General features: G+C 37.1%; 3 protein-coding genes across 3 annotated transcripts in view; 1 reads left to right on the top strand and 2 right to left on the bottom strand.

Annotated features, from left to right (window-relative positions):
• Positions 1-1,797: 1,797 nt before the first annotated feature.
• On the bottom strand, positions 1,798-4,812 carry LOC309507347 (uncharacterized protein; the record flags this gene model as incomplete). Its single annotated transcript, XM_082181515.1, has 7 exons — positions 1,798-2,280; positions 2,482-2,637; positions 2,850-3,125; positions 3,327-3,482; positions 3,694-3,954; positions 4,158-4,274; positions 4,465-4,812. The coding sequence occupies 7 exons, from the start codon at positions 4,810-4,812 to the stop codon at positions 2,212-2,214; spliced, it is 1,383 nt and encodes a 460-aa protein (XP_082037641.1). The 3' UTR covers positions 1,798-2,211.
• Positions 4,813-7,985: 3,173 nt separating this feature from the next.
• LOC309508694 (uncharacterized protein) lies at positions 7,986-14,789 on the top strand. Its single transcript, XM_082183167.1, has 4 exons — positions 7,986-8,184; positions 10,140-10,213; positions 10,332-10,505; positions 14,659-14,789. Exons 1-4 carry the CDS (start codon positions 8,013-8,015, stop codon positions 14,719-14,721), a joined length of 483 nt encoding a protein of 160 aa, XP_082039293.1. The 5' UTR covers positions 7,986-8,012; the 3' UTR covers positions 14,722-14,789.
• A 2,885-nt stretch (positions 14,790-17,674) lies between these two features.
• tspan18b (tetraspanin 18b) overlaps positions 17,675-23,174 on the bottom strand; it is a 40,554-nt gene continuing 35,054 nt past the window's right edge. The window contains exons 4-9 of the mRNA XM_082182625.1: positions 20,714-20,908; positions 20,160-20,234; positions 19,968-20,066; positions 19,654-19,830; positions 18,897-18,980; positions 17,675-18,505 (exon numbers count right to left, since the gene is read on the bottom strand). Coding sequence (XP_082038751.1) covers positions 18,458-18,505; positions 18,897-18,980; positions 19,654-19,830; positions 19,968-20,066; positions 20,160-20,234; positions 20,714-20,908 — 678 coding nt within the window. The 3' untranslated portion in view covers positions 17,675-18,457. The remainder of the gene's footprint in view (positions 18,506-18,896; positions 18,981-19,653; positions 19,831-19,967; positions 20,067-20,159; positions 20,235-20,713; positions 20,909-23,174) is intronic.

Raw genomic sequence — 23,174 nt, 5'->3', positions numbered from 1 at the left:
GTGGTTGGAGTGTGTGCACGTTTTTTGACGAGTTTTATAGTCTTGATATTGTTTCTTATTCAAAAGTGGTGAGCACCCACAACCTAAAACCTCTTCCCGCGGCCCTGGTTTCTGTTGCTGTCAGTATTGTTTTGGGAAATTAGGCTACATTCAAATGCAATGGTCTCGTTTCAAAAGCATTGGTCAATATGCTTGCGTCGACTTCACTGTAGCCTATATGTGCCCTGCTTCCTTTCTGTGAGTTCTGACCGAAAAATGGAAAATATCAATTCCGTTTCAGAGTCCCTGTTTCATGTTTGTTAGCCCAGGACATTTTACAAATCCAGACCAAACGATGTTCTACGGCCATGTCCGGAATAAAGAGTAGCCTATCCATGTCACACAGTAAGATTTAGGATTCTGACCATATACCTCGCAGTCACAGACCGTATCAACGTCAGTGAGTGATACTTATTGTATTTCGCCACAGGGTGTCACTGTGGCCTCAACCCTTCGCCTTCGCTTACTCTGAGCTCGATTGCTATGTCTGAGGTAAACCACGCCCTCCTCATTACCCTATGCAGGAAGAAATGTAGGAAGAAATAAATGAATAAATAAATAAATGTAAAAATAAATTAATGTAGAAATAAATAAATGTAGAAATGAATAAATGTAGAAATAAATAAAAGAATAAAAAAATAAATATGGAAAAAAAAATATATACATAAATAAGGATTTTTAACGTTTTTACATTTATTTGTATATTTATTTATGTATTTATTTATTTTTAATATTGGCAGACTTGGCATTCCATACCCCCCCAACCTGCTCCACATTCACCCAAAATAGTCTTGTTTGTTTGTGCGATAGTTTGTGCCGGTTAAAGATCGTGTGCTGCTTCGTTGTTTAAAATATTAGACACTGAATTATAGACGATGACGTCACCCGCCCTCGACATGCTCCACATTCACCCAAAAAAGGCTAGGTCGATGAATTTGACCCGTCAGATTCCGTGACCATGTTTATATGTATTAATACCTTATCAATATGCTTTATAAAATGGAAAGGGACTCGCATGTATGCTTCATATTTTATGATTAAAATATATACATAAATAAGGAAATAAATGTATAAATAATTATTTATTTTCTTTTTTTTGCTTTTCTATGTATATTTATTTCTTTTTTTCTTTTTTCTTTTTTACATTTATTTGTATATTTATTTATGTATTTATTTCTTTTTAATATTGGCAGACTTGGCATTCCATAGGGGGGCTGAGTGACCTCAGAATGACCAATAAATATTATTTTAATATTTAAGAAACCGAAGCAGCACAAAATAAACGTTTATCGGCGCAAATTAGAACAAACATATGAGTCTATTTTGGGTGAATGTGGACTAGTTTGCCGACGTTTTGCATTGGATTGGGGGCGGGGCCAACTTCACGCAGTGATTGACAGGGCGGGGCGGGCACGTGATCGGCTCAGAATGCATTTTCAAATTGCACATTGAATTTTGCTACATTCATTGCGGGACACTTAATGGAAATGCAATCGCAAGTGTCGTAACTGTGAGTGTAAATGCAATTAAGAAAAAATAACATTTAAATTACAGTTTTGCCACAGTTTTTGCTTGAACATGTTAAACATATCTCATGATTTCTGTAATACATTTTAATTTTAATTTTGCAACTTATAAAGCGTTAAATTATGTATTCAATTTACATATTAAAACTAGTGTATGAAATGGCAAATGTAAATTTTATAATTGAATTTTCATTTTGCACCAAACGTTGCACAAATGATGGGGAAAATTTCAACCCGATCTCACGGGAAAACGTACAAATTCTACGAGGTGGCTAATTCGTACGAATTCATACGACCTCACTCGTACGATTTTTGCAAAATCGTACATATTTTACGAATTGCCCAATTCGTATGAATTCATACGAATGACCTATCCCTGACCCCGCCCCTAAACCTACCCATCACGTGGGTTTAGACAAATCGTACAAATTCGTACGAGTGAGGTCGTACGAATTCGTACGATTTAGCCATCTTTTTATCATTCGTACGAATTCGTACGAATTGGTCGTGAGATAGTGTTGGAAAGTTTAAATTTAAATACAGAAATGCTTTGCCATTTTACATATTGCATTGTCATTTTGCATATTACATTTCAAATTGAAATTTGCTACCCATATGCTTCCATAATCCCGGGTCGTGTTTGCGTTCACACAGAAGGCGTTCTGTTGACTTTGATTTCCATCCGCTGCTTTTTTTGTGGGGGTTCTGCACTGTCCTGTTGAAGGAACAAACATAATCATGTAACGCTGACCAGATTTAATAAATGATTCTTAAAGAAAATCTAAAGAAAATGTGCTTCTACCATTTCGATATGAGGCGTCTGAATTGAAAAGGATATGATTTGCATCCCAGATTAAATTATTAATGTATTTCGTTTCTAAATCTTAGTAAAATTGAGATAGGAGGAGGCTCTTACCAATGCTCTTTTCCGGATCGGCTGGGGCCTGGACTGATGCCTGTTCGGAGTTCCCGGGTTCAGTTGTGAAGTGGTTATCTGAGGGGCTGGATGGTTGTTGCGCCTCAGTTCCACACACAGTTTTTGTGGAGGTGCCTGACACAGACCTGATTTGTCCTGTTGAGAGAACAGATATAATCGTGAATGCTGGGCAGGTTTAATGGCTGCTTCTTAGACTAAATCAAAAGGCGTATCTTTTTTGATCATTTTGAAATATAAAAGGATTTTAAATTGAGGACCTAGAAAACATAGTAGCATAGTTAAAGGCAATGTTTACTTGTCTGAATACATTTTAAAATAAGTAAAAACAAGAGATATAAGGGACTTACAGAAGCTTCTGTGCTCCTCTCTGAGATCATGTTAATAACAGGTGCTCCCTGTGAGCAACACACAGACATAGCTATCTGAGGCTCAAGGATCATTTGTTTTTGCCTCTCTGAGATGTTGTCAGGCATGGTAATATCTGAAATTACACAACATTTTGCAAACATGCTACATAAATCGTCAATTTGGTCTAAGGTGCCTGGGTCCGACTGTTGGCTGTTGACTTTGATTTCCATCCGCCGCTTTTTTTGTGGGGGTGACCAGTCCACTCCTGCACTGTCCTGTTGAAGGAACAGACATAATTATGTAACGCTGACCAGATTTAATAAATGATTCTTAAAGAAAATCTAAAGAAAAATTGCTTCTACCATTTCGATATAGGGCGTCTGAATTGAAAAGGATATGATTTGCATCCCAGATAAAATTATTAAAGTATTTTGTTTCTAAATCTTAGTAAAATTGAGATAGGAGGAGGCTCTTACCAATGCTCTTTTCCGGATCGGCTGGGGCCTGGACTGAAGCCTGTTTGGAGTCCCCGGGTTCGGTTGTGAAGTGGTTATCTGAGGGGCTGGATGGTTGTTGCGCCTCAGTTCCACACACAGTTTTTGTGGAGGTGCCTGACACAGACCTGCGTTGTCCTGTTGAGAGAACAGATATAATCGTGAATGCTGGGCAGGTTTAATGGCTGCTTCTTAGACTAAATCAAAAGGCGTATCTTTTTGATCATTTTGAAATATAAAAGGATTTTAAATTGAGGACCTAGAAAACATAGTAGCATAGTTAAAGGCAATGTTTACTTGTTTGAATACATTTTAAAATAAGTAAAAACAAGAGATATAAGGGACTTACAGAAGCTTCTGTGCTCCTCTCTGAGATCGTGTTAATAACAGGTGCTCCCTGTGAGCAACACACAGGCGCTATCTGAGGCTCAAGGATCATTTGTTTTTGCCTCTCTGAGATGTTGTCAGGCATGGTAATATCTGAAATTACACAACATTTTGCAAACATGCTACATAAATCGTCAATTTGGTCTAAGGTGCCTGGGTCCGACTGTTGGCTGTTGACTTTGATTTCCATCCGCCGCTTTTTTTGTGGGGGTTCTCCACTGTCCTGTTGAAGGAATAGACATAATCATGTAACGCTGACCAGATTTAATAAAGGATTCTTAAAGAAAATCAAAAGGAAAATTGCTTCTACCATTTCGATATGAGGCGTCTGAATTTAAAAGGATATGATTTGCATCCCAGATTAAATTATTAATGTATTTCGTTTCTAAATCTTAGTAAAATTGAGAGATAGGAGAAGGGTCTTACCAATGCTCTTTTCCGGATCGGCTGGGGCCTGGACTGATGCCTGTTCGGAGTTCCCGGGTTGCACCTCAGTTCCACACACAGTTTTTGTGGAGGTGCCTGACACAGACCTGCGTTGTCCTGTTGAGAAAACAGATATAATCGTGCAATGCTGGGCATCTAAAGGCATATCTTTTTTTTTTTATCATTTTGAAATATAAAAGGATTTTAAATTGAGGACCTAGAAAACATAGTAGCATAGTTAAAGGCAATGTTTACTTGTTTGAATACATTTTAAAATAAGTAAAAACAAGAGATATAAGGGACTTACAGAAGCTTCTGTGCTCCTCTCTGAGATCGTGTTAATAACAGGTGCTCCCTGTGAGCAACACACAGACATAGCTATCTCAGGCTCAGGGGTCTTTAGTTTTGGCCCATCTCCGGAATCAGCCTTCTCAGATGCATCACTGAAGACCAGGGATGTGGGACATGATGTTTCTCCTGTCTCCACTGTTTCCCCACACTGCCCTGAGATGAGGTACCCATACTCAGGATGCTCAGATATGAGGACTGAAGCTTCCACTATCGCCCACCACCGCCCCGCAGCAAGGGCCGTAATGAGCTCATCGGAGATTTCAGAAGAGGAGAACTCCTCTGCACTCTCAAAAAGGGTGTGCATGGTTGACATACTCATATTGATGTTGGATATGATGTAGAAAATGAACTAGAAGTGAACAACACTTTTTGCAGTTTATATCTGTAAAACACTATGAAAGAAAGAGAAAGGGAAGAGATGATTTGAGTAAACATACAGTACAAGAACCTGAAATCTTGTTGTCTTAAGCCCAACTTAAACTTATGTCATCCGCATTCTGCAATTTTTGTCATCGGAATTTCCACGGACATCCGTATGTAGCCCAATTTTTGTTCACTAACGGTGCGTGCACAACAACGCATACACTAGGTGATTGTTAAGACAGAGGAATGTTGACACGACTCTGTACTGCTCTTTGACATCTGGTAGAGTAAAATTAAGAAATTGTGCAGTGTCAAACTGGTCCACCAACTAATAGCTGTGAGGACACGACTGTGCTCGAGATGGAGCGGAACGCGGAAAATCAAGTATACCCGGGCCTTTAATTTTCTAAAAATAAAAATAAAAAATGTATACAGTGTAGGCTATGCCCAGTGGCAATCCATCAGAAGAGGGAAGGGAGGCTGAGAGCCTCCTTAAAATGCATTTAAAATGAACAATGAAGCTAAAAAAGTTAATTGTTATTTTTATTAATTTCCTTACTAATGTGCATAACTCAGATGCACACAATGTAAATGTAGCCTATAGCCTATAGGGATGGGACGGTATGAAAATTTCATATCACGATAATAGTGACCAAAATTATCATGATTATCAATATTATCACGGTTTTGTTAAAACGAGATGAAAGTGTTCAAAAATAACTGATGCTCACACTGAAAACATTTTAACAAGTTTTATATCTGAAACTTTTATAGCCTAGAAAACATTTCATCAAGTTTTATATTTGTTGAATCAACAAACAACAAATAAAACAAGCAGCTCTATGCCCTTTTTTAAGCAAGATTATATTCTGTGGCATTTCCTTCCTTAAAATGACCGTCGTCAATAACAACGCATTATAACACAGCGCACATCTCGTTTAACTTGCCGTCTTGCGTCTCCGTTTTCGATTGTATTGAAAATGAAATCAGAGTTGATTTATTGTTTACTGAGTTTGATCATATTTTTGTGATCATGTAAGATTTAAAACATCAATCTGCCTTCCACCATTCCTCCTCGAATAAAAAAACAACAACATTGCGCGCTGCACGGACAGGATTTACAGTGAGTTATTAAAATCACGATAATCAAACACGGTTTATAGTGAAACCTGTAGCACTAATCGTCCCATCCCTAAAAGCCTATAGTCATTTTTTATTATGCCCGGTTGTCCAGGCAAATTTGATTGCTAACTCGAATCAGCTTAAGGCCAAGCATATCACTTAAGTGTGTCATCAGATCTGCTATCGTTTTGTCAATGAAATATAAATTATCAACAATTATATATATAACTGTTATATATATATATATATACGATTTGATCAATATTGATTCACATATATCCTCTCATTTCCACAAAACCCACCACTCTGTAGCCTACCATGCCTATATTTATCAAAATGTAGCTACAGCAAATCGAGACAACAACATATCACAGTTTAAGCAGATAAATGCAAATTATGAAAATATTAAATTCAGATCCCCAAAACCCTGCATACTCACACAATCGCCAACTTGCTACTAAAAGAAATAATCCGCTACACTCATAATAGCCTACTCACTGTCTGAAGAAATTAGAACGCGCCTATGACGTAACAATCGACCACAAAAGTTTGTGAGGGATAGAGACAGAGCGCAACGCGTCATAATCTGAAGAAATTAGAACGCCTCTATGACGTAACAATCGACCACAAAAGTTTGTGAGGGATAGAGACAGAGCGCAACGCGTCATAATCTGAGGGGGGGGAGGGGGGGAGTCCAACGTGAAAGTTCTCCCCCCGGGTGTGGGCGTGGCCTAAATACGCTCTGTCTCTATGGGAGACTGTTTCGTTGTATTAAAACTGAGCATGCAATACAAGCAAAGACTGACTTAGCTTTTTTAATTCATGATTGTTGATACAAAAACTAGCGCTGTTTATTATTTATTTTTAGCATTTGCAGCTGGTGCACAAACGGGCGCAAGTGAAGCTGCGGATGGGCATACATTTTATTATTAAGCATAACGACCACTCAACCAAACTCAATCACCAGATATGGCAATAAAAGCCCATTTCTGAAACAGAATAGAATTCACAAAAAAGTTCCCGTTGGCTGTCCTTGTTTTTTCTATTTACAACAATAGCCTAGTAAGCAACTAATCAGACCAGGATTAGGCATGACATTGTGAGTTATTTTGTTTTAAGTTTGATAATAATTTAAAAATTATTTATTGATCAAATCTAGTAATTTAAAGGTAAATACAATAAAAAAGAACAAAAAATATCCAAAAAAGCGTTCTAAACAAAAAACATAAGTAATTGTATGGCTTCGGGTCATTTTGACCTGCGAGGGAAACATATGTTACAAATTGCGAGGGAAGAATGAGGGAACCTTACATTTTTGGGTGAACTATCCGTTTAAAATGTAATCGGCTGGGGCACAAAACTAACCATGACCTGAAATGATAAAAAGTGGAGAACGCATAGAACATAAGCCTATTGAAAAACAAAGTATAAAAATTTGCAAAATCTAACAAGATGTGTCTGGTTTTGAACTGATGAGATCTATGATTATACCTATGGATTATACGGACGTGTGTATGACAGCATATGGAGCTGCAGCCAAATCAAATTTAGAGAAATTACAAGTAAAACAACATGACGTTTTAATAGAAATATACACTTCACTTCCAAATTTAGAAAAACTAGGTCAATTGATCCCAGCTCAGAGGAATTCAAAGATATGAAATAGATGAAAAATTGAAGTAAATCTACATTAGTTATAAACTAACAATGAAAAATACTCCTACTACAGCACTTATTAATCTTAGTTAATGATAATCTAATCTCACAAATTTTGAGATCAAAAGTTTATTAACATTAGTAAATGCACTGTGAGTTACCATAAACATTTGTAAAATTAACATTAAAGTTAATAAATGTATAATAAAAATGTTTTTTTGTACAATACATAAATAACTTAAAGATCGTTTTATCAAAAATCACCAATGGGAGTTATGGCATACTTACATTTGTACATGAAACTGTTCTTATTAGGAGAAAATAAGCAATGAAGCCTTGCTTTTACATACTCCAGTATCGTAGATGGCAGTATGCTATGGTATGCACATGTCACGGTCCCGCCAAAAGAAGAAGAAGAATATCGCGGGAATAATAAATGTGAATTTTCGCGCGCTACAGATTGAGTTTAAACTTAAACTGAAGAAAATGCCGAACGCCGAAGTGCAAAAGACAAATGCCAGATACAGTCTCAGAGGTGAGACAAACGTGTTTCATTAACACTTCATAGCATTTAACTTCATGACAAATGATTTTAAATGCAAGTTTACGAGGAAAACAGATAAGCACAGATATAAAAACGAATGCAATGTGTTTTCTTATGTTACGAGTATCTTATTGATCTTCTGTGTGCGAACCTACTTTGTGATACAACAGAGATAATATATAGCCTGTTGTGTTTCTCGATGTCTTGCTATAAAAACTTGAATGGAAAGCAACAGGCTAATCAAAAATGTATTTCATTTCGTGGCCTAAACATCAAAAAAGCAGTGAGAAAAACGTTAATTTCAAGTAAAATGTCATTTTCAACGGTTAAAATGGTATTCATACATAAAAAGTGACTTAAAGGGAAAGTTTCCCAAAAACAATAGTCCATTCCAAACCCGTAACGTTAAGTCTTTCATCTTCGCAACACAAATGAAGATCTTTTTGATGAAATCTGAGAGCTTTCTGACACTCCATTGACAGCTAAGTTACACATCTGAAACTTTGACGCTTCAATAAGTTATTTAAAGATGAACAGATTTAATTTAGGCTTCTATTCACATTTCACATAAACATTGATCAGTGAACATAAACATAAGCTCAACCAAACTTGCTTGACACATGAGAATGAATAAACCTCATTGGTTCTCGCACGTCAAGCGAACATGCTTGAGCTTCCATTTACCACAACTGATGTGTGAGTTGATGAATGTTTATGTGAATAAAGCCTAAATTCAATCTGTTCATCATATAAAGAGATGTGCCTCTTCAGACAATTTGGACTAATCCGTTCAATTCATATGAATTAGTTCTGTCATCAAATTATGACAGAATTTTCATTTTTGGGTGAACTAAAACCCTTTAACTCTGTAAAGTCTGACATATGAAATACATTTTTTTATTATTATTTTAAATGGAACAATTTGTTGAACATTTAGACAAAAAATAAAAAGATATCTTTTAAAAAAAAGTTTGCTTGTGGTTTTTGTTGAGTATCATATACAAAAGCCTTTTATGGCTCATATAATATGATATAGGCTTGTGAGAATATGGAGCTCATACTCAAGGAGGATAAAACACCTCGATTTAAAAATCAAAAGACCCAAACTGAGCAAAAATATGCAATTTGATGCAGTTGCTGATATGGTCAAAAAGTAAGATGAAATTCTGATAGCATGTAATGTATAGCGGTCTACTTGCATAAAATGCATATAAATATCAGTTGTCTCTATAGAAATAAATATGTATACTGTATATTGTATACTAGGTATATATAGGCTATATAGAGAGAGATATCTATGTAAATATGTCTTAATGTATGTAAATGCTTAGTTTTATGATCAAAGCTCTGTAGTTTTAAAACAATGCAATACAATGATGATTGAGAGATGAACAAATAAATGTGCCTCAAAAACCTAATGTATCATATGATACTCACATTTTAACAGGATTTTTACAAAAAATGTTGATAATCAAGTAAACCTATGTTGCTTCAGTCCAGTAAGTGTTCATTGTGAAATATTAACTATATATATATATATATATATATATATATATATGAAGAGTTCAGATGCAAAAGCCTCTAAATGCCATCTGAAATTTTCTCATAGAATGATCATTTTTATCAAGCTTGTATATTTAAATTCAATAATTTCACTTAAATGGCAATGAAGATTACCTATTAATTGTAATTTAAGTGAAATTACTGAACTTAAATATACAAGCTTGATAAAAATGATCATTCTATGAGAAAATTTCAGATGGCATTTAGAGGCTTTTGCATCTGAACTCTTCATATATATATATATATATATATATATATATATATATTCTTATGCACAAGACATCATCATCATATCATTTGAGAGGCTCTATAGGATTAAAGGATCAAACTACTGTTGAAATGTTATCATAATTCAAAAATTGGTTTCATCATGCGCCTCGCAGATCAGTTTCCTTTGCTGACGACCAAAAGGGTTTTCTGGAAAGGCATACTGGAGGAGCTGCTGTGGTTTATCAAGGTACAATAGGAAAATATTCCAAACTTTTTGTATCTTATTTCTGTATATAGTATTTTTTTTTCTTTGGTTTTTGTTCATTTCGCATTTTTTAAATGTACTTTTTGTTCATCCAACTTAGGGTTCAACAAATGCCAAAGAGCTGTCACAAAATGGTGTGAGAATCTGGGATGCTAATGGCTCCAGGGAGTTTCTGGATAAAATGGCTTTACTGATCGTGAGGAAGGAGACCTGGGCCCAGTGTATGGCTTTCAGTGGAGGCACTTTGGAGCTGAATACAATGACATGCACACTGGTAACTATCTCTCTCTCTCTCTCTCTCTCTCTCTCTCTCTCTCTCTCTCTCTCTCTCTCTCTCTCTCTCTCTCTCTCTCTCTCTCTCTCTCTCTATATATATATATATATATATATATATATATATATACACACCATTTACATATAGCAACAATGTATACTGAATTATTAACATATTTTAACAGTAAACTATATTTTAAAGTGCCCCTATTATGCTATTTTGTAGTTTCCTAATTTTGTTTTGTAGTCTCCTACAATATGTTTACATGCATCTAAGGTCAAAATACACTTTAAAGGTGACATCTTATGCCCCTTTTCACAAGATGTATTATAAATCTATGATGTCTCCAGAATGTGTCTGTGAATTTTAGCTCAAAATAACCCCAAGATCATTTATTATAGCTTGTCAAAGTTGCCCCTTTTTGGGTGTGAGCAAAATTGCGCCGTTTTTGTGTGCATCCCCTTAAATGCAAATGAGCTGCTGCTCCCCGCTCCCGTTCAGAAGAGAGCCGATCCTTTACACGAGCTTCGATACTCCAGCAATAACAAACGCGAATTTCAGTCAAATCTCAGAAATAACGAGTAGCGGAGGCAGATTGTAGAAATTGTAACTTTTAGACGCACCTGGTCGTTTCTGAATGGTTAGTGGATACATTTATGTAGTTGTTGTGGAATTACATTGATTAATCTCATCGACTTGCATGTACTGTCATGTTTAACTTCTACACAAGTTGACAGTTCCCTGAGGTCTTTATAAGACGTGACATTTTTTGGTCAAATAGTGTTCTGTGCTCGTCTGTGCAGCAACGACAGAACAGTTTGCATGCTTTGCTTGAACTTTTGCCATTGCGTTTTAACTGGTTACACTGTTGTCGCTTGCGAAAACCAAATGGTGGCGCCGTGGGCGTAAACGTGCAGATTAAGGGGCGGTGATATTATAATAAGATCCTCTTCCTAGTCAGAAGGGGAGCGAAATCTGATCGGCTTAAGTTTTGACATGCTTGCAGAGAAAGGCTCACCAAAACAAAGTTACTGGGTTTCACTTTTCACGTTTTCAGGGTTGGTAGATGCACAGGGGACCCGATTATAGCACTTAAACACGGAAAAAGTCAGATTTTAATAATATGTCCCCTTTAATTTTCTCATAATATAAATTGCAGCATCATCTCTTTTCTCACAGTGTCTGAATTGGTTTGATCAAGGATTTTTCTAAGGCTGGAACTTTTCTATCAATAGAGCTGCACGATTCTGGATAAATTGAGAATCACAATTTTGTTTTGTGTAAAATGAAGATCACGATTCAAAAAAATAAAAAAAATAAAAAAACTACATTAGACAAGTACACAAAAAAATCATGCCATCTAGAGTTTCTGACAAAATGTTCATTGCTTTAGTCCATTTAAAATTATATTAATTTGAACTAAATAAAAACCATTTTAATGGAGTCCATGTTTCATTTATAAAGACTTGTTTCTTTATTGGATGAATCAGTGTTTGTGAATAAATCTTTCAAATGAACGATTCAATGACAAACTCCTTTTTTTAAACACTCGCTTGTCGCCACCTCCTGGCGTAACGATAAACAATACAATACACACAAGTGTCAAAATACTTTTTTAAAAGATCAATAACGTGTTTATACCCAATATAAACTTTTATCCCAGTATACTTTTATCCCCTGTTATTTGTAACCCATAAATAACAATAATGTGTGGTTGTAAAGACTGTGTGAAGCTGCTTACTGTACATTTACATGGCAGCTGCTCCCTTCAGGGGCTCATTTATAAAACTTTGCGTAGGATCCTTACTAGAGGTGTGCGTGCGCGCAAAAGCTAAAAATGACGGACGCAAAATAATATTCAGACTTATAAAACCGTGCGTAAGCAAGAACCTGAGCTGAATTCTCTTTATAAATCCCAGTCAGCGGAAGATTGTGCGCACATGGGTCTCCCCGAAATAACCATATACGGAGCTTACAACGCCTAGTTTTACTATGCATATCCTCATCTGCATATCATTTGCATATGCATATTCATCCACGTGATAACATGTTTAATGGTACAAGACATTTGGAAAATATGAGATACAGATGTGCCGTCACATTACATTGCTAAAAATAATTTAGTAGCCTATCCTTGCCTTGTTTTTTAATAATAAATCAAAATAATATAAAATACATTTCAGAGAAAGGTCTTATCCACTGGCCAAATAGTATTTTTAATATCTTTATATTTTTAATGGAAACGGATAGGCCTTATTGTGCATTATTGATCATTATTTGCGCGAAAATATTTTTTCAGACCAAATCATGCGCTAAGCAAACCCCGCTGTAGTTAAAACATTAAAACACAGCATGCCACAGGAAAAGTGTTCAAAAGCATCACATCCACTTCGAATATTTATTATTATTATAATATAATTTTTTTGTAACTTCTTGGTAATGATTTCATGTCATTTAAGTGCTTAACTCCATTAATGAGAATGGCATATTTAATATAAATGTGTATATCAGATGTAGCCTAAAACATAGTTTAAATCATTATTTTATTTATTTAAACTGTTATTGTGAACATGCACTGTATTTATGATTAGGACTCAATGAAAAAGTTAAAGCTGCAGTCCGCAGTTTTTCCTCTGTCGCCATCTCTGTTCGAAATCTGCAATTGCAGTTATTCGCAGAATTATCAACTTTACGTGCGTTGTGCCTCGGCATGGCACAGCGCGGATGAATCCAATGTTTTGAGGAGAATGTGCAGCTGTCAATCACCGCGCTGGTGGTGTGGATACTGTCATTCGCAATCACAGATTCTACTTGTTGGAAGTTTGACCAACATAAGAATTTTTACCGGAAAATGTCATCTGAACAAGTAACATCCACTTTTGTTCTGACCAACCAAGGGAAAAAAGCATTGCAGTAAATCGCGCTGATTAAATCTAACGATCGCTTATCATTTCACGTCAAACCGTACAAATTATACTTTGTTCTCAAATTGTTAATGTTAACAACATCAGCATTGTGTGACTACATTTAATGCCCTTCCGATATTTATCCTTGTTTTTTGCATGGGCCCGGTTGCAGTCTCTTTTTTTCGAAGTCTGAAGTCTTTTGCATTTTACGACGGGTGAATCTCTAGTTGTCACTGGTGATTGTCATTTTAACTTTTCTGGATCCGCCATCAAATTGATACGTTTAATTATATCAAGTGCTGTGAGAAAAGGCTATAAATCTCCACCTCCAACATCCTCACACGCAATATAGCCGACTAGCCGAGACTCCTTCTTTTTGTGTACAGATGTGATGTAATGACGCAAAAGACATGCTCGAATTTCAGATAGCAGATAGTTTTGAACACTGGCTGGTTATGTACAAATTATTCTGGATAATTTTTAACCCAAAAAAGCTACGGACTGCAGCTTTAAAGTTTAAACTTTAAACCTATTTAAAGTGGTTTTCCTTCATCTGCCGTCAGTCACTCAGCTCACCATCGGTGTCGCCAAACTGCTCCGTCTCCAAAATGTTCGTACGCATAGGTCAGAGTTTGCATGCAGGTGCGCAAATTTACCGTCAAGTTTGTTTTTATAAATCACAACTTATGCGTCGGAAGTGGCGTACGCCTCTTTCAGGGCCTGTTTTGTGCGTACGCAACGGTTATAAATGAGGCCCCTGATCAGCGGCTGCGCAAACACAGATCGGAAAGAGTGACCGCGGACACTCTGATTATAGTTATAGTTTACTCTGTCAATACTGACACCTTCTGGTCACTTTAAAGTAGTACGTCGCGTTTAATAATATATCAGCCATTTTGGATTTTAGAGCTCATGGTGTAGAGTATAGAGGTGCATCCACGTACATCCTTCTTGTTTTGCTCTTGAAACGGCACAATCTGTAAGTTTAAAAGACTAATCTAAGCGGTAAAATACGATTACATGTATTCTGATAGGTTATACATATGTTTGAGAACGATTTGCATGTGACATGTTAAATGTAGCCGAGGCACATAATTGTGATGCTTGATTGTTCTTCTTAACACAGCTATCTTCTAAGTTATGTAAGGGTGATTTATGTGCATCTTAAATATTGTTTTGATTTATGTGAACTGAATGTAACATTGTAAGAGATATTTTTTTAATATCATTGTTCATTTGTGTTACAGTTTCACAAATTGGGCTTCAGTAAAGAAAGTTTGACCCTGACAACTGTCTACGACTTTTACTAAGCCTTTGTTTAGATCGCTGCAAAAGCAAACATAAGCTGAAGGCAGAAGATTAAAGGCCCTAAAGTCTTTGTCTTGTCTCTTTTGTTTTTATTCTTTATTTTTAACAAATAAAAATATAGAAACACAATAAGTGTGTTGCAACATACCCTAGGTAAAAAACAATATCTATAAATATGATACATTTTTTTTATCATATTTACCTCATGACGGCCGACACTCTCATTCATTAGCATAGGCAGCGACAAAATATGCGCTGTTCATAAACCATGACAAATACCTTTAGTGTTTTTAAATCATCCCTTCAAACTTTTTTTTTTTTTAGGGTAGCTTTTATATGATTGCCATATTATTATTATTATTAGTAGTAGTAGTAGTATTTATCAGACTTTTGATAATAATAATATTTTGATAATTTCCCAGTTCTTTTTAGGATTCAGTTCAAAGTTTTATTGTTTGTTTTTAAGGCACTTAATGGGCTGGCCCCAACCTATATCACTGACCTTGTACAACCATACTCGGTTCAAAGGTCACTGAGATCCTTAAACAAAGGGCTCCTGCTTGTGCTGAGCTCACGGCTCAAACAGGGGTGATAGAGCTTTTGCAGTTGCTGCTCCACGTCTGTGGAACCAGCTCCCCCTGGATATTAGATCTGCCCCCTCCATTTCTGCCTTTGAATCCAGGCTAATGCCCACCTGCTGATCAAGGCGGGTGAGGAAGATGTTGTGATCAATGGTGTCGAAGGCGGCACTAAGATCCAATAATATCAGGATGGCATTATAACATACATCATATTTATAATATTTTAATGAGACCATATTAACATTATACATAATAAAAAGGTAATATACTATATTATCTAAATGTGTTATAATCTAAATGAATAGTAGGCTACCTTAGCATAGTAGGTTACAAGGGGGGCTAACGGCACGAAACACATTTGCTTTTCTTCCAAGAACATGGATGTTGCACGAGTTGTTATTTGAAGACCAGGAGCAAAACATTTTGCGACAGAAATACAAAAACATATTACCAAAATACTAATTTTGTGGTTCGACTACTGTCTGTAATGTGGATTGTAATTTTTAATCGACCTGTGAACAGGCCCGCCCACAGAAATGACTGGGCCCCTGAAAAGGTCCAGTGAATGGGCCCTCCCCAAATCTGCTATAGGCTACTCATATCATGCGTGTGCTCTCTCTCTCTCTCTCTCTCTCTCTCTCTCTCTCACATTAACACATACATTTAACTGAGAGAGACTCAGGGGTGGGTATGCAGCAACAATTTTATACTTGAAAGAGTATATTTATATACTTCACATTAAAGATGTGATTGGGCCAGCCCAGTGACCATCAAGAAAAGAACCAATGGGCCGCTGATACGCGTTTCATGGGCCGGTGTGTCAGAAAAAAAAAACTAACGCTGACTTTTTTTGACCAATGCATTACACCGGCAGTAACCCAGCGCCGCCGATTAAGCAAAACAAAACTAAACAAATGTACAGTTTTATGGGCCGTTAAGACAAAAAAAGAAAAAAAGTATGAGATGCATCGGCCCAAAAAGCACGTCGGCCCACTGGGAATCTCCCGGTAGTCCCGATGGCCAGTAGCTTACATGCCTGGACGTCACACTTTAAATCCTACCTGTTGCCTTTCACCATCCACTTATTTAGCTGCTGTTGCATCAATTGACATGCCATCTCCTTTTGCCTCTTTCTTTTTCTATTTTTAGCCCCCGACAGCTTTTTTGCTTTATCCATCTTTTTCGACGACAACTCACTACTCCTTCCTACTGCTCGCTCAGCGCTCACGGCGCCCGCGCCCGCTCGCCAGCCTGCTCAGACCATTTTCAGGAAAGGGGTGTTTCATTATGAAACAGGCTATATTTTACTCGAGCAAAATTACATAAAATGCTTTTTTTTTTCTCTCACTTTCAACAATTAATGTTGCTATTTTGGTTCAAAATTAAATATGGTAACCTTTGCTTATATTTGGGATGAACATAATTATAGCTGGACTGCATGGGCCCCCCCTAGCGGCTGGGCCCCAGAAAACGTTCCCCTTTATCCCCCCTTATGGCGGGCCCTGCCTGTGAATCGTCGGAGAGCGGGCACATGCTTGTCTACGAGTGACGCTGCGGAGCGAGCAGGAAAACATGGAGCGGATGAGCGGAATCAGTGGATCTTTAGCGGAGCGATAACAGAACGTTTTTATGGGAATCTTCTGGAGGGTTAGGGAGAGGGGCACCTCAGCTGATGAGGGCAGAAGGGCAGTGGCTCTAGCCACCGGGCCACCCCCCTGTGCACGGCCCTGCAGTGTAGCTTTAAGCCACACTTAAAAGTTTATGAATGTCTTTATGAAATAAACACCAATGGCATAAAAAGAATATACCACAAACACACTTGTCAAGCAAAACAGTTAACAACAACAACAAACTCTTTTTTATGTTTCAAATGATTATTGTTCCAAATGAAGACAATGTATTTGGACACATTCTGATTGTCAAACGTTAAACATGTTCATAATGTAGACACAAAAGTTTTAGAACTTGGCTAAGACAAGTATAGTCTAACACCTAGTTTTCAAATGCTACTTGGTTTGATATTTTGTATATAATGTAATGACATTCATACATTTTCAGTGACTTATATCCATTGCTGTGTGCTATTTTCTATGGCTTTTGAGATTTTTTGTTGGTCTCACCCTCAGCCACTGCATTATGTGCCATGTTACCGCATTTCTTCTTAGACTGCAAAAGTTTAAAACAAATACATACTCAAAAAATACGTTAAGTAGAGAGAAACATTTCATGATGTATGTACATGCTACAGTAACAACACATTTCTTTTTCTTTTCTTTTTTTCTTTTTTGGTTGTGGAAACCATTATATAAATCGGACCTTTGGGAGTTCAAGTTTTATTTTTATTTTTAGTTAAGAAAAGAATCTGAACAGAAGGTTCATCAGAGATTCCTTTAATGTTAGTCATCAATACAAATGCATACACATCAATTTCAGCTAAAATCACATAAAATTACTATTGCAATAAACATCACAATACGAAAAAAAAAAATGCTGGTCTTCAAGCAGGGAAGAGGTACACACACACGCACACACACACACACACACACACACACACACACACACACACACACACACACACACACACACACACACACACACACACACAAAGAGAGAGATCTCCAGCACTCAAACAGGAAGAGATAAAAATGGAAATTCACATAACTATATAACACTAATATAATGTGCTTGTGAAAGCTTGCATTCAATGACTGTGGTAATGTGTTGGTGAGAGGAAATTGTTTTTATTTTATTTTGTTTTTTACTAAAAGCACAAATGCCTATACAAACAAGCCAGCATTACTCAGTATAAATATTCTTCATCCAAAATCAGTGCAGCACCTTCTTCATCTGTTGTTCAGGCTTTATCTGGTCTATTTAACACCTGGTCAAAATTACGCATGGGCTTTCTGACAAAAAGCCCATTAAATCTTCTCAGTATTCAAAGAATGTTCTTTTTTTGTCAATGTTTTATTTTTGTTACCTTGTACCTCAAAGGTCCAGCTGTGAAGTACAGGTCAATTAATCTTTTTTTTTCCTTTTTTTTTTTTTTTTTCCTTAATTTTAGAGACATAAAATGGAGTAAAACATTCTTTGAAAAGTGGTTCAGTTTTCTTTTGAGGTGTTTTCCTTTTCGAAAAAGTCTTTCGGTGAACTTGATCTATTGGATTCCCCTGAACAGACACATGGCAAACACCATGGCAAAAAGCTGTTGAGAAAAGAAACACAAACCTCTCATGAACATTCATATGAAAGTAAACTAACAATTATGAATCATTTAAACAGTTTTGCTTGACAGATTCAATCTTAAGGGACAGCTTGATTCAAAGCATGCAAAATTTCTTTGGGCTCCTCACGTTAAAAAACATTTGGCTTCTCTGCTAAATTAATATGGTTCTCTTAAATTTGTATTGTACACAGAATGATGATTTCAAGATGTCTACCTCCAGCACATTACCACATGAGGGCAGCAGCCATTCAATCTCAATCTCAAACTCATGTATCTGTGGCCATTCCTTCAAGATCTGTCCCATCTGCAACAGTTTTACACTAATTCTCTGAGATAATATCAATGAAATGGACATAACGTAATACTGTACCTCAATTGTGAGTACAACAATAGCCAGGGCACCAGCAACATAGATGTACATCTCAAAGTAGTCTACAACCGCTGAATAGCAGCCCTGCCGATCCAAACACACACACATAAGAAAAACATCATAGTTTATACAATTTTGTCAAATTATGCCATTATCTACTCTCTAGTGTGGCTGTTTCTGCAACTGGCGGCAGGTCAGCTGTAATTTTCTGGAATGAACAGCTCACTGAATGAGAAGATTATCAGTGAACATTGATTCAAATTTTAGCCTGTTCTTCACACAATGATGATGACTCGAGGAATATAGCACACAAGTCAAATGGACCATTTTTATAGAGTGATTTTTTCTTCATTTTTGAAGCTAAATAGTTGTGGTCACTATGAACTGTCTGCAGTAATTCAAAAATTGAATGATATATTTCATACATACTGCTCATGTGGGTTTGGAACTAGGTGAGTAAATACATTTTTGAGTCCACAACACAAGAATCAGAACATAAAAAATAACCTTCAGCTGAAAGTTTTAATACTGATCTAAATGACTATTACTTAAGTTTTCCCGTCCCTGCTCGCTTTCACAGAAACCCTCGCACACGCTCACATTCCCCAGACACTGAGAACATGGAAAAGCACTAGTCAGCAGTGAGAGAGGTAACACTATTCCCCCTCTTCCTGTTTTTCTGCTCTAGTTAAACCTGAGCTATGAGCTTCAGACCAGGCAGAAGGGATGTGACGTATACAGTGGTGTGAGAGCTCACCTTGTTGTTCCGGTACAGCATGCTGCCTGACAGGCATTCCTCTCGGTTACTGAAGCCTACTTCTCCAAGATGGCTATTCCTACGGCAGCAGGACTCGGGCACCGCTTCACCGGGGTTAATAAACCTAAAGATGCTGTCCTCGAAGTCTTCTGGACTGTTCACTCCACAGCAGTCAAACTAGAGGGAAGCACAGATGGGCAAATTCCAGTTAAAACATGCTCATGCTGTCAATGAAGGGGCTCCTGAATATTATTAATAACTTTGGTAAATGCTGATGTACAGCAGTGCATGTTTAAGGAATGAACAAGACATACTGTGTTCATAATGGCGTTCCATGTTGATGTGAAGACATCAGTGTTGTTGTAGCCTTGGTAGTGCCTCTTCAGTTCCTTAGTAAAGTATTCTCTGGTCAGCTGTAAACATGCACAATTAATATCAGAGATATTAGCAGCGCACCAACACTGAAAACATAAATCTGTCTCAACATGACGGACATGGTCACTCACATGTTCCCGGAAGACGAAGGCGAGAATGGCTGCCGCCAGCTCTGCCAGGAATATAATGAGGATCAGCATGAAGAACTGCAGAGAGAGCAAGATTGTGTCACACAGTCAGTGTTTGGGTCTTCACCCAGATATAAACGCAGCTGTCGGTTAATGAACATTTGACAGATGAATACGCTGCTCGATTGGACTCTTGTCGTATCAAAAATGATGACTTTTCCGTTTTATGGACGTCGCCATCTTTGATATTACTTTGATCGCTGTCGCTATGATGGCTGGTAAGAGAATACGGGCTTGACTCCCATTGCACGTTCATACAGACAGTAATCGACTTGCTGTTTGAACGGGACATTTCGAAACTGTAAGTACATGTGGTTGTCAATCCCAAAAACTGACAGTGTGAAGGTAGCCTAACAGAAGATAACCGTGTTTAGCACTATAAAACAGGACTGGCAACCGGATTCTGCTACTGTATTTCAGCCTGCAGTAAGTGGCACCAACTTTATTGGTGTAGTGTTATTGATATATATTGTCCTCTCAAATATACTGTGACTTACAAAAAGCAGCAGACACTTGTTTTCTCGTATGGCACCGCAGCATCCCAGGAACCCCAGCAGGAAGAGCATGCCCCCCATGGCCAGGATGATGTAGACGCCAGTGAAGAGAAGGGGGTTGGCTGCCACTATCTCCCGAAAACCTGTGGGGTCCACCACCACCCACACCCCGACACCAAGGAGGAAGGAGCCGCCCAGCTGAGGAGATGGAGACAGACAGAAGACACTTAAGATTATGACAGTCAAGTTTGTGCCATTTTTTCACTTTGCCACTCACACACACATACATACAATACATACATACACATACACACACAAACTTCTCATTTGCATAAGAAATATTCCATTTTGAAAAAACTTTTTATAGTACATATACAGTAAAATAAGTGAGGTTTCCCTACGATAGATAAAAAGGGCAACAGTAATACGGCAACATTTGTCACCATATGCAAATAGTTTGACCCATCAAAACATTTTGGGAGTATATAAGTTCAGGCAAAAAAAATCTGTCATCATTTACTCACCCTCATGTAGTTCTAAACCTGTATGACTTTTCCTTCTGTGGAACATTAAAAGATATTGTGAAAAATTTCTTAAAATGCTATGGAAGAAGTCAATGGAAACCAAAACTTTTTGGTTACCATCATTTTCAAAAGTACCTTCTTTTGTGTTCCACTGAAGAAAGAAAGTCATAAAGGTCTGGAATGAGTAAATGTTGACAGAATTTTAAAGGGTTAGTTCACCCAAAAATGAAAATTATGTCATTAATGACTCACCCTCATGTCGTTCCAAGCCCGTAAGACTTTCGTTCATCTTCGGAACACAGTTTAAGATATTTTAGATTTAGTCCGAGAGCTTTCTGTCCCTCCGTTGAAAATGTATGTACGGTATACTGTCCATGTCCAGAAAGGTAATAAAGACATCATCAAAGTAGTCCAAGTGACTAGAGTGGCTCAATTTTAAGTTTATAAAGCGATGAGAATACTTTTTGTGCGCAAAAAACAACAAAAATAACGACTTTATTCCACTATTCATTTCCTTCTCTCTGGGCCTCGAGTTTTTTCACGTAGTATAAATGCGTAGCGCGTCTGTGTTGTACGTCACACGTAGGCTCACTATTGGCCGACGCTGGTCATGTGTGTGATGCGTGTGTACAACACAGAAGCGCTACGCAGTTTTACTACGTGAACTCACTCGAGGCCCAGAGAGAAGAAAATGAATAGTGGAATAAAGGAATAGGAGGTCTTACGGGCTTGGAACGACATGAGGGTGAGTCATTAATGACATCATTTGCATTTTTGGGTGAACTAACCCTTTAAGTTTTGGGTGAAGTATCCATTTACCCATAGATAAACACTAGTTCAATAACTATTGTTGGTCCAGGCATATTAATCTCAAATGAATCTTCATTGTGATTGGAGCAGTTAACATGGGGCCACTTCACACACCCTTCACACAGCAATCAACTCCTGACCAATTACAGAAAACTATTTATTACAATTCATTCTGCATCTTCCCCACTTGCCAGCCAACTGTTTTTGGCCACAGTCGGTCAAAACCTTTTCATGGGGGTTAAGCCTTTTTTCAAAACAGTATGATTTCAAATAAATTTTTACTTAATCGGCAGTAAATGAAAAACCTTGTAAAAAACAAAAAATCTTAAGCAAGACTGTACAAAATAATGTAGTTGGCCTTGAAGTCGGCACGAAATCGAAATTGACCCTATTTACTTAATTATGTGATGTGGTGAGCAATTCATCCGTGCAAGCTGATTCACAATTTATTTTATTAAAAATGTTTTGGTCTTTGTAACCTTTGATCAAAATCTGAAAATGTACTTCCTCTCTAGAATGGGCTTCCTTCTCTGATGACATCAGTTCGACTGCTTGGATAGAACATCCCATCCAACTGTCAGTCTGAATCAGCCAGAATGGAACGCCAACTTTTCTATATCCAATCAATTCCCAGCGGGAATAAACAATCCACCATGGCCTCCATTTTTCTCATTCAATAATATGTTTCACTCGGAAAATACATCACTATACTGACGTAAAGTCGGCTGCAACTTCCGGTTCAAGATGTCTTTAATGTTTCATAAAAATTCCTTTTAGTGTTTTGTTATAATCATATACATGTCCCATACTAGTATTTACATGATACTTATACATGATACACAATGAATACCATGGTATTTTCACCATAAATACCCAAAAAGCATGGTATTACAATGGTATGGATCCAGAAAAACATTTCTTTGGCATTTTGTTTCTTAGTAAATGCTTAAAAACAGAAAAAAGAATTCTACCAAGGGCACAAAACAAAATGCACTCTTACATTCAAGACACATTCTCTGAAACCAATGTCCAATAATATCCACTTAATATCCTCTAATAAAAAATAAAAAAACCTGAAAAACTGATTATTTTGCAATGCAGGATTAATGATCGTGATAAATATGAAAAAT

This window comes from Leuciscus leuciscus (genome assembly GCF_965113295.1).
Source record: "Leuciscus leuciscus genome assembly, chromosome: 10".
Taxonomy (NCBI): domain Eukaryota; kingdom Metazoa; phylum Chordata; class Actinopteri; order Cypriniformes; family Leuciscidae; genus Leuciscus; species Leuciscus leuciscus.
This window is presented reverse-complemented; position numbering and strand designations above follow the sequence as displayed.

Coding starts and splice junctions, on each gene's coding strand:
- LOC309508694 (XM_082183167.1), top strand. CDS start 8,013: ATGGCAGTATGCTATGGTATGCACATGTCACGGTCCCGCCAAAAGAAG. Junction 8,185..10,139: donor TGCCAGATACAGTCTCAGAG/GTGAGACAAACG, acceptor TGCGCCTCGCAG/ATCAGTTTCCTTTGCTGACG. Junction 10,214..10,331: donor AGCTGCTGTGGTTTATCAAG/GTACAATAGGAA, acceptor CATCCAACTTAG/GGTTCAACAAATGCCAAAGA.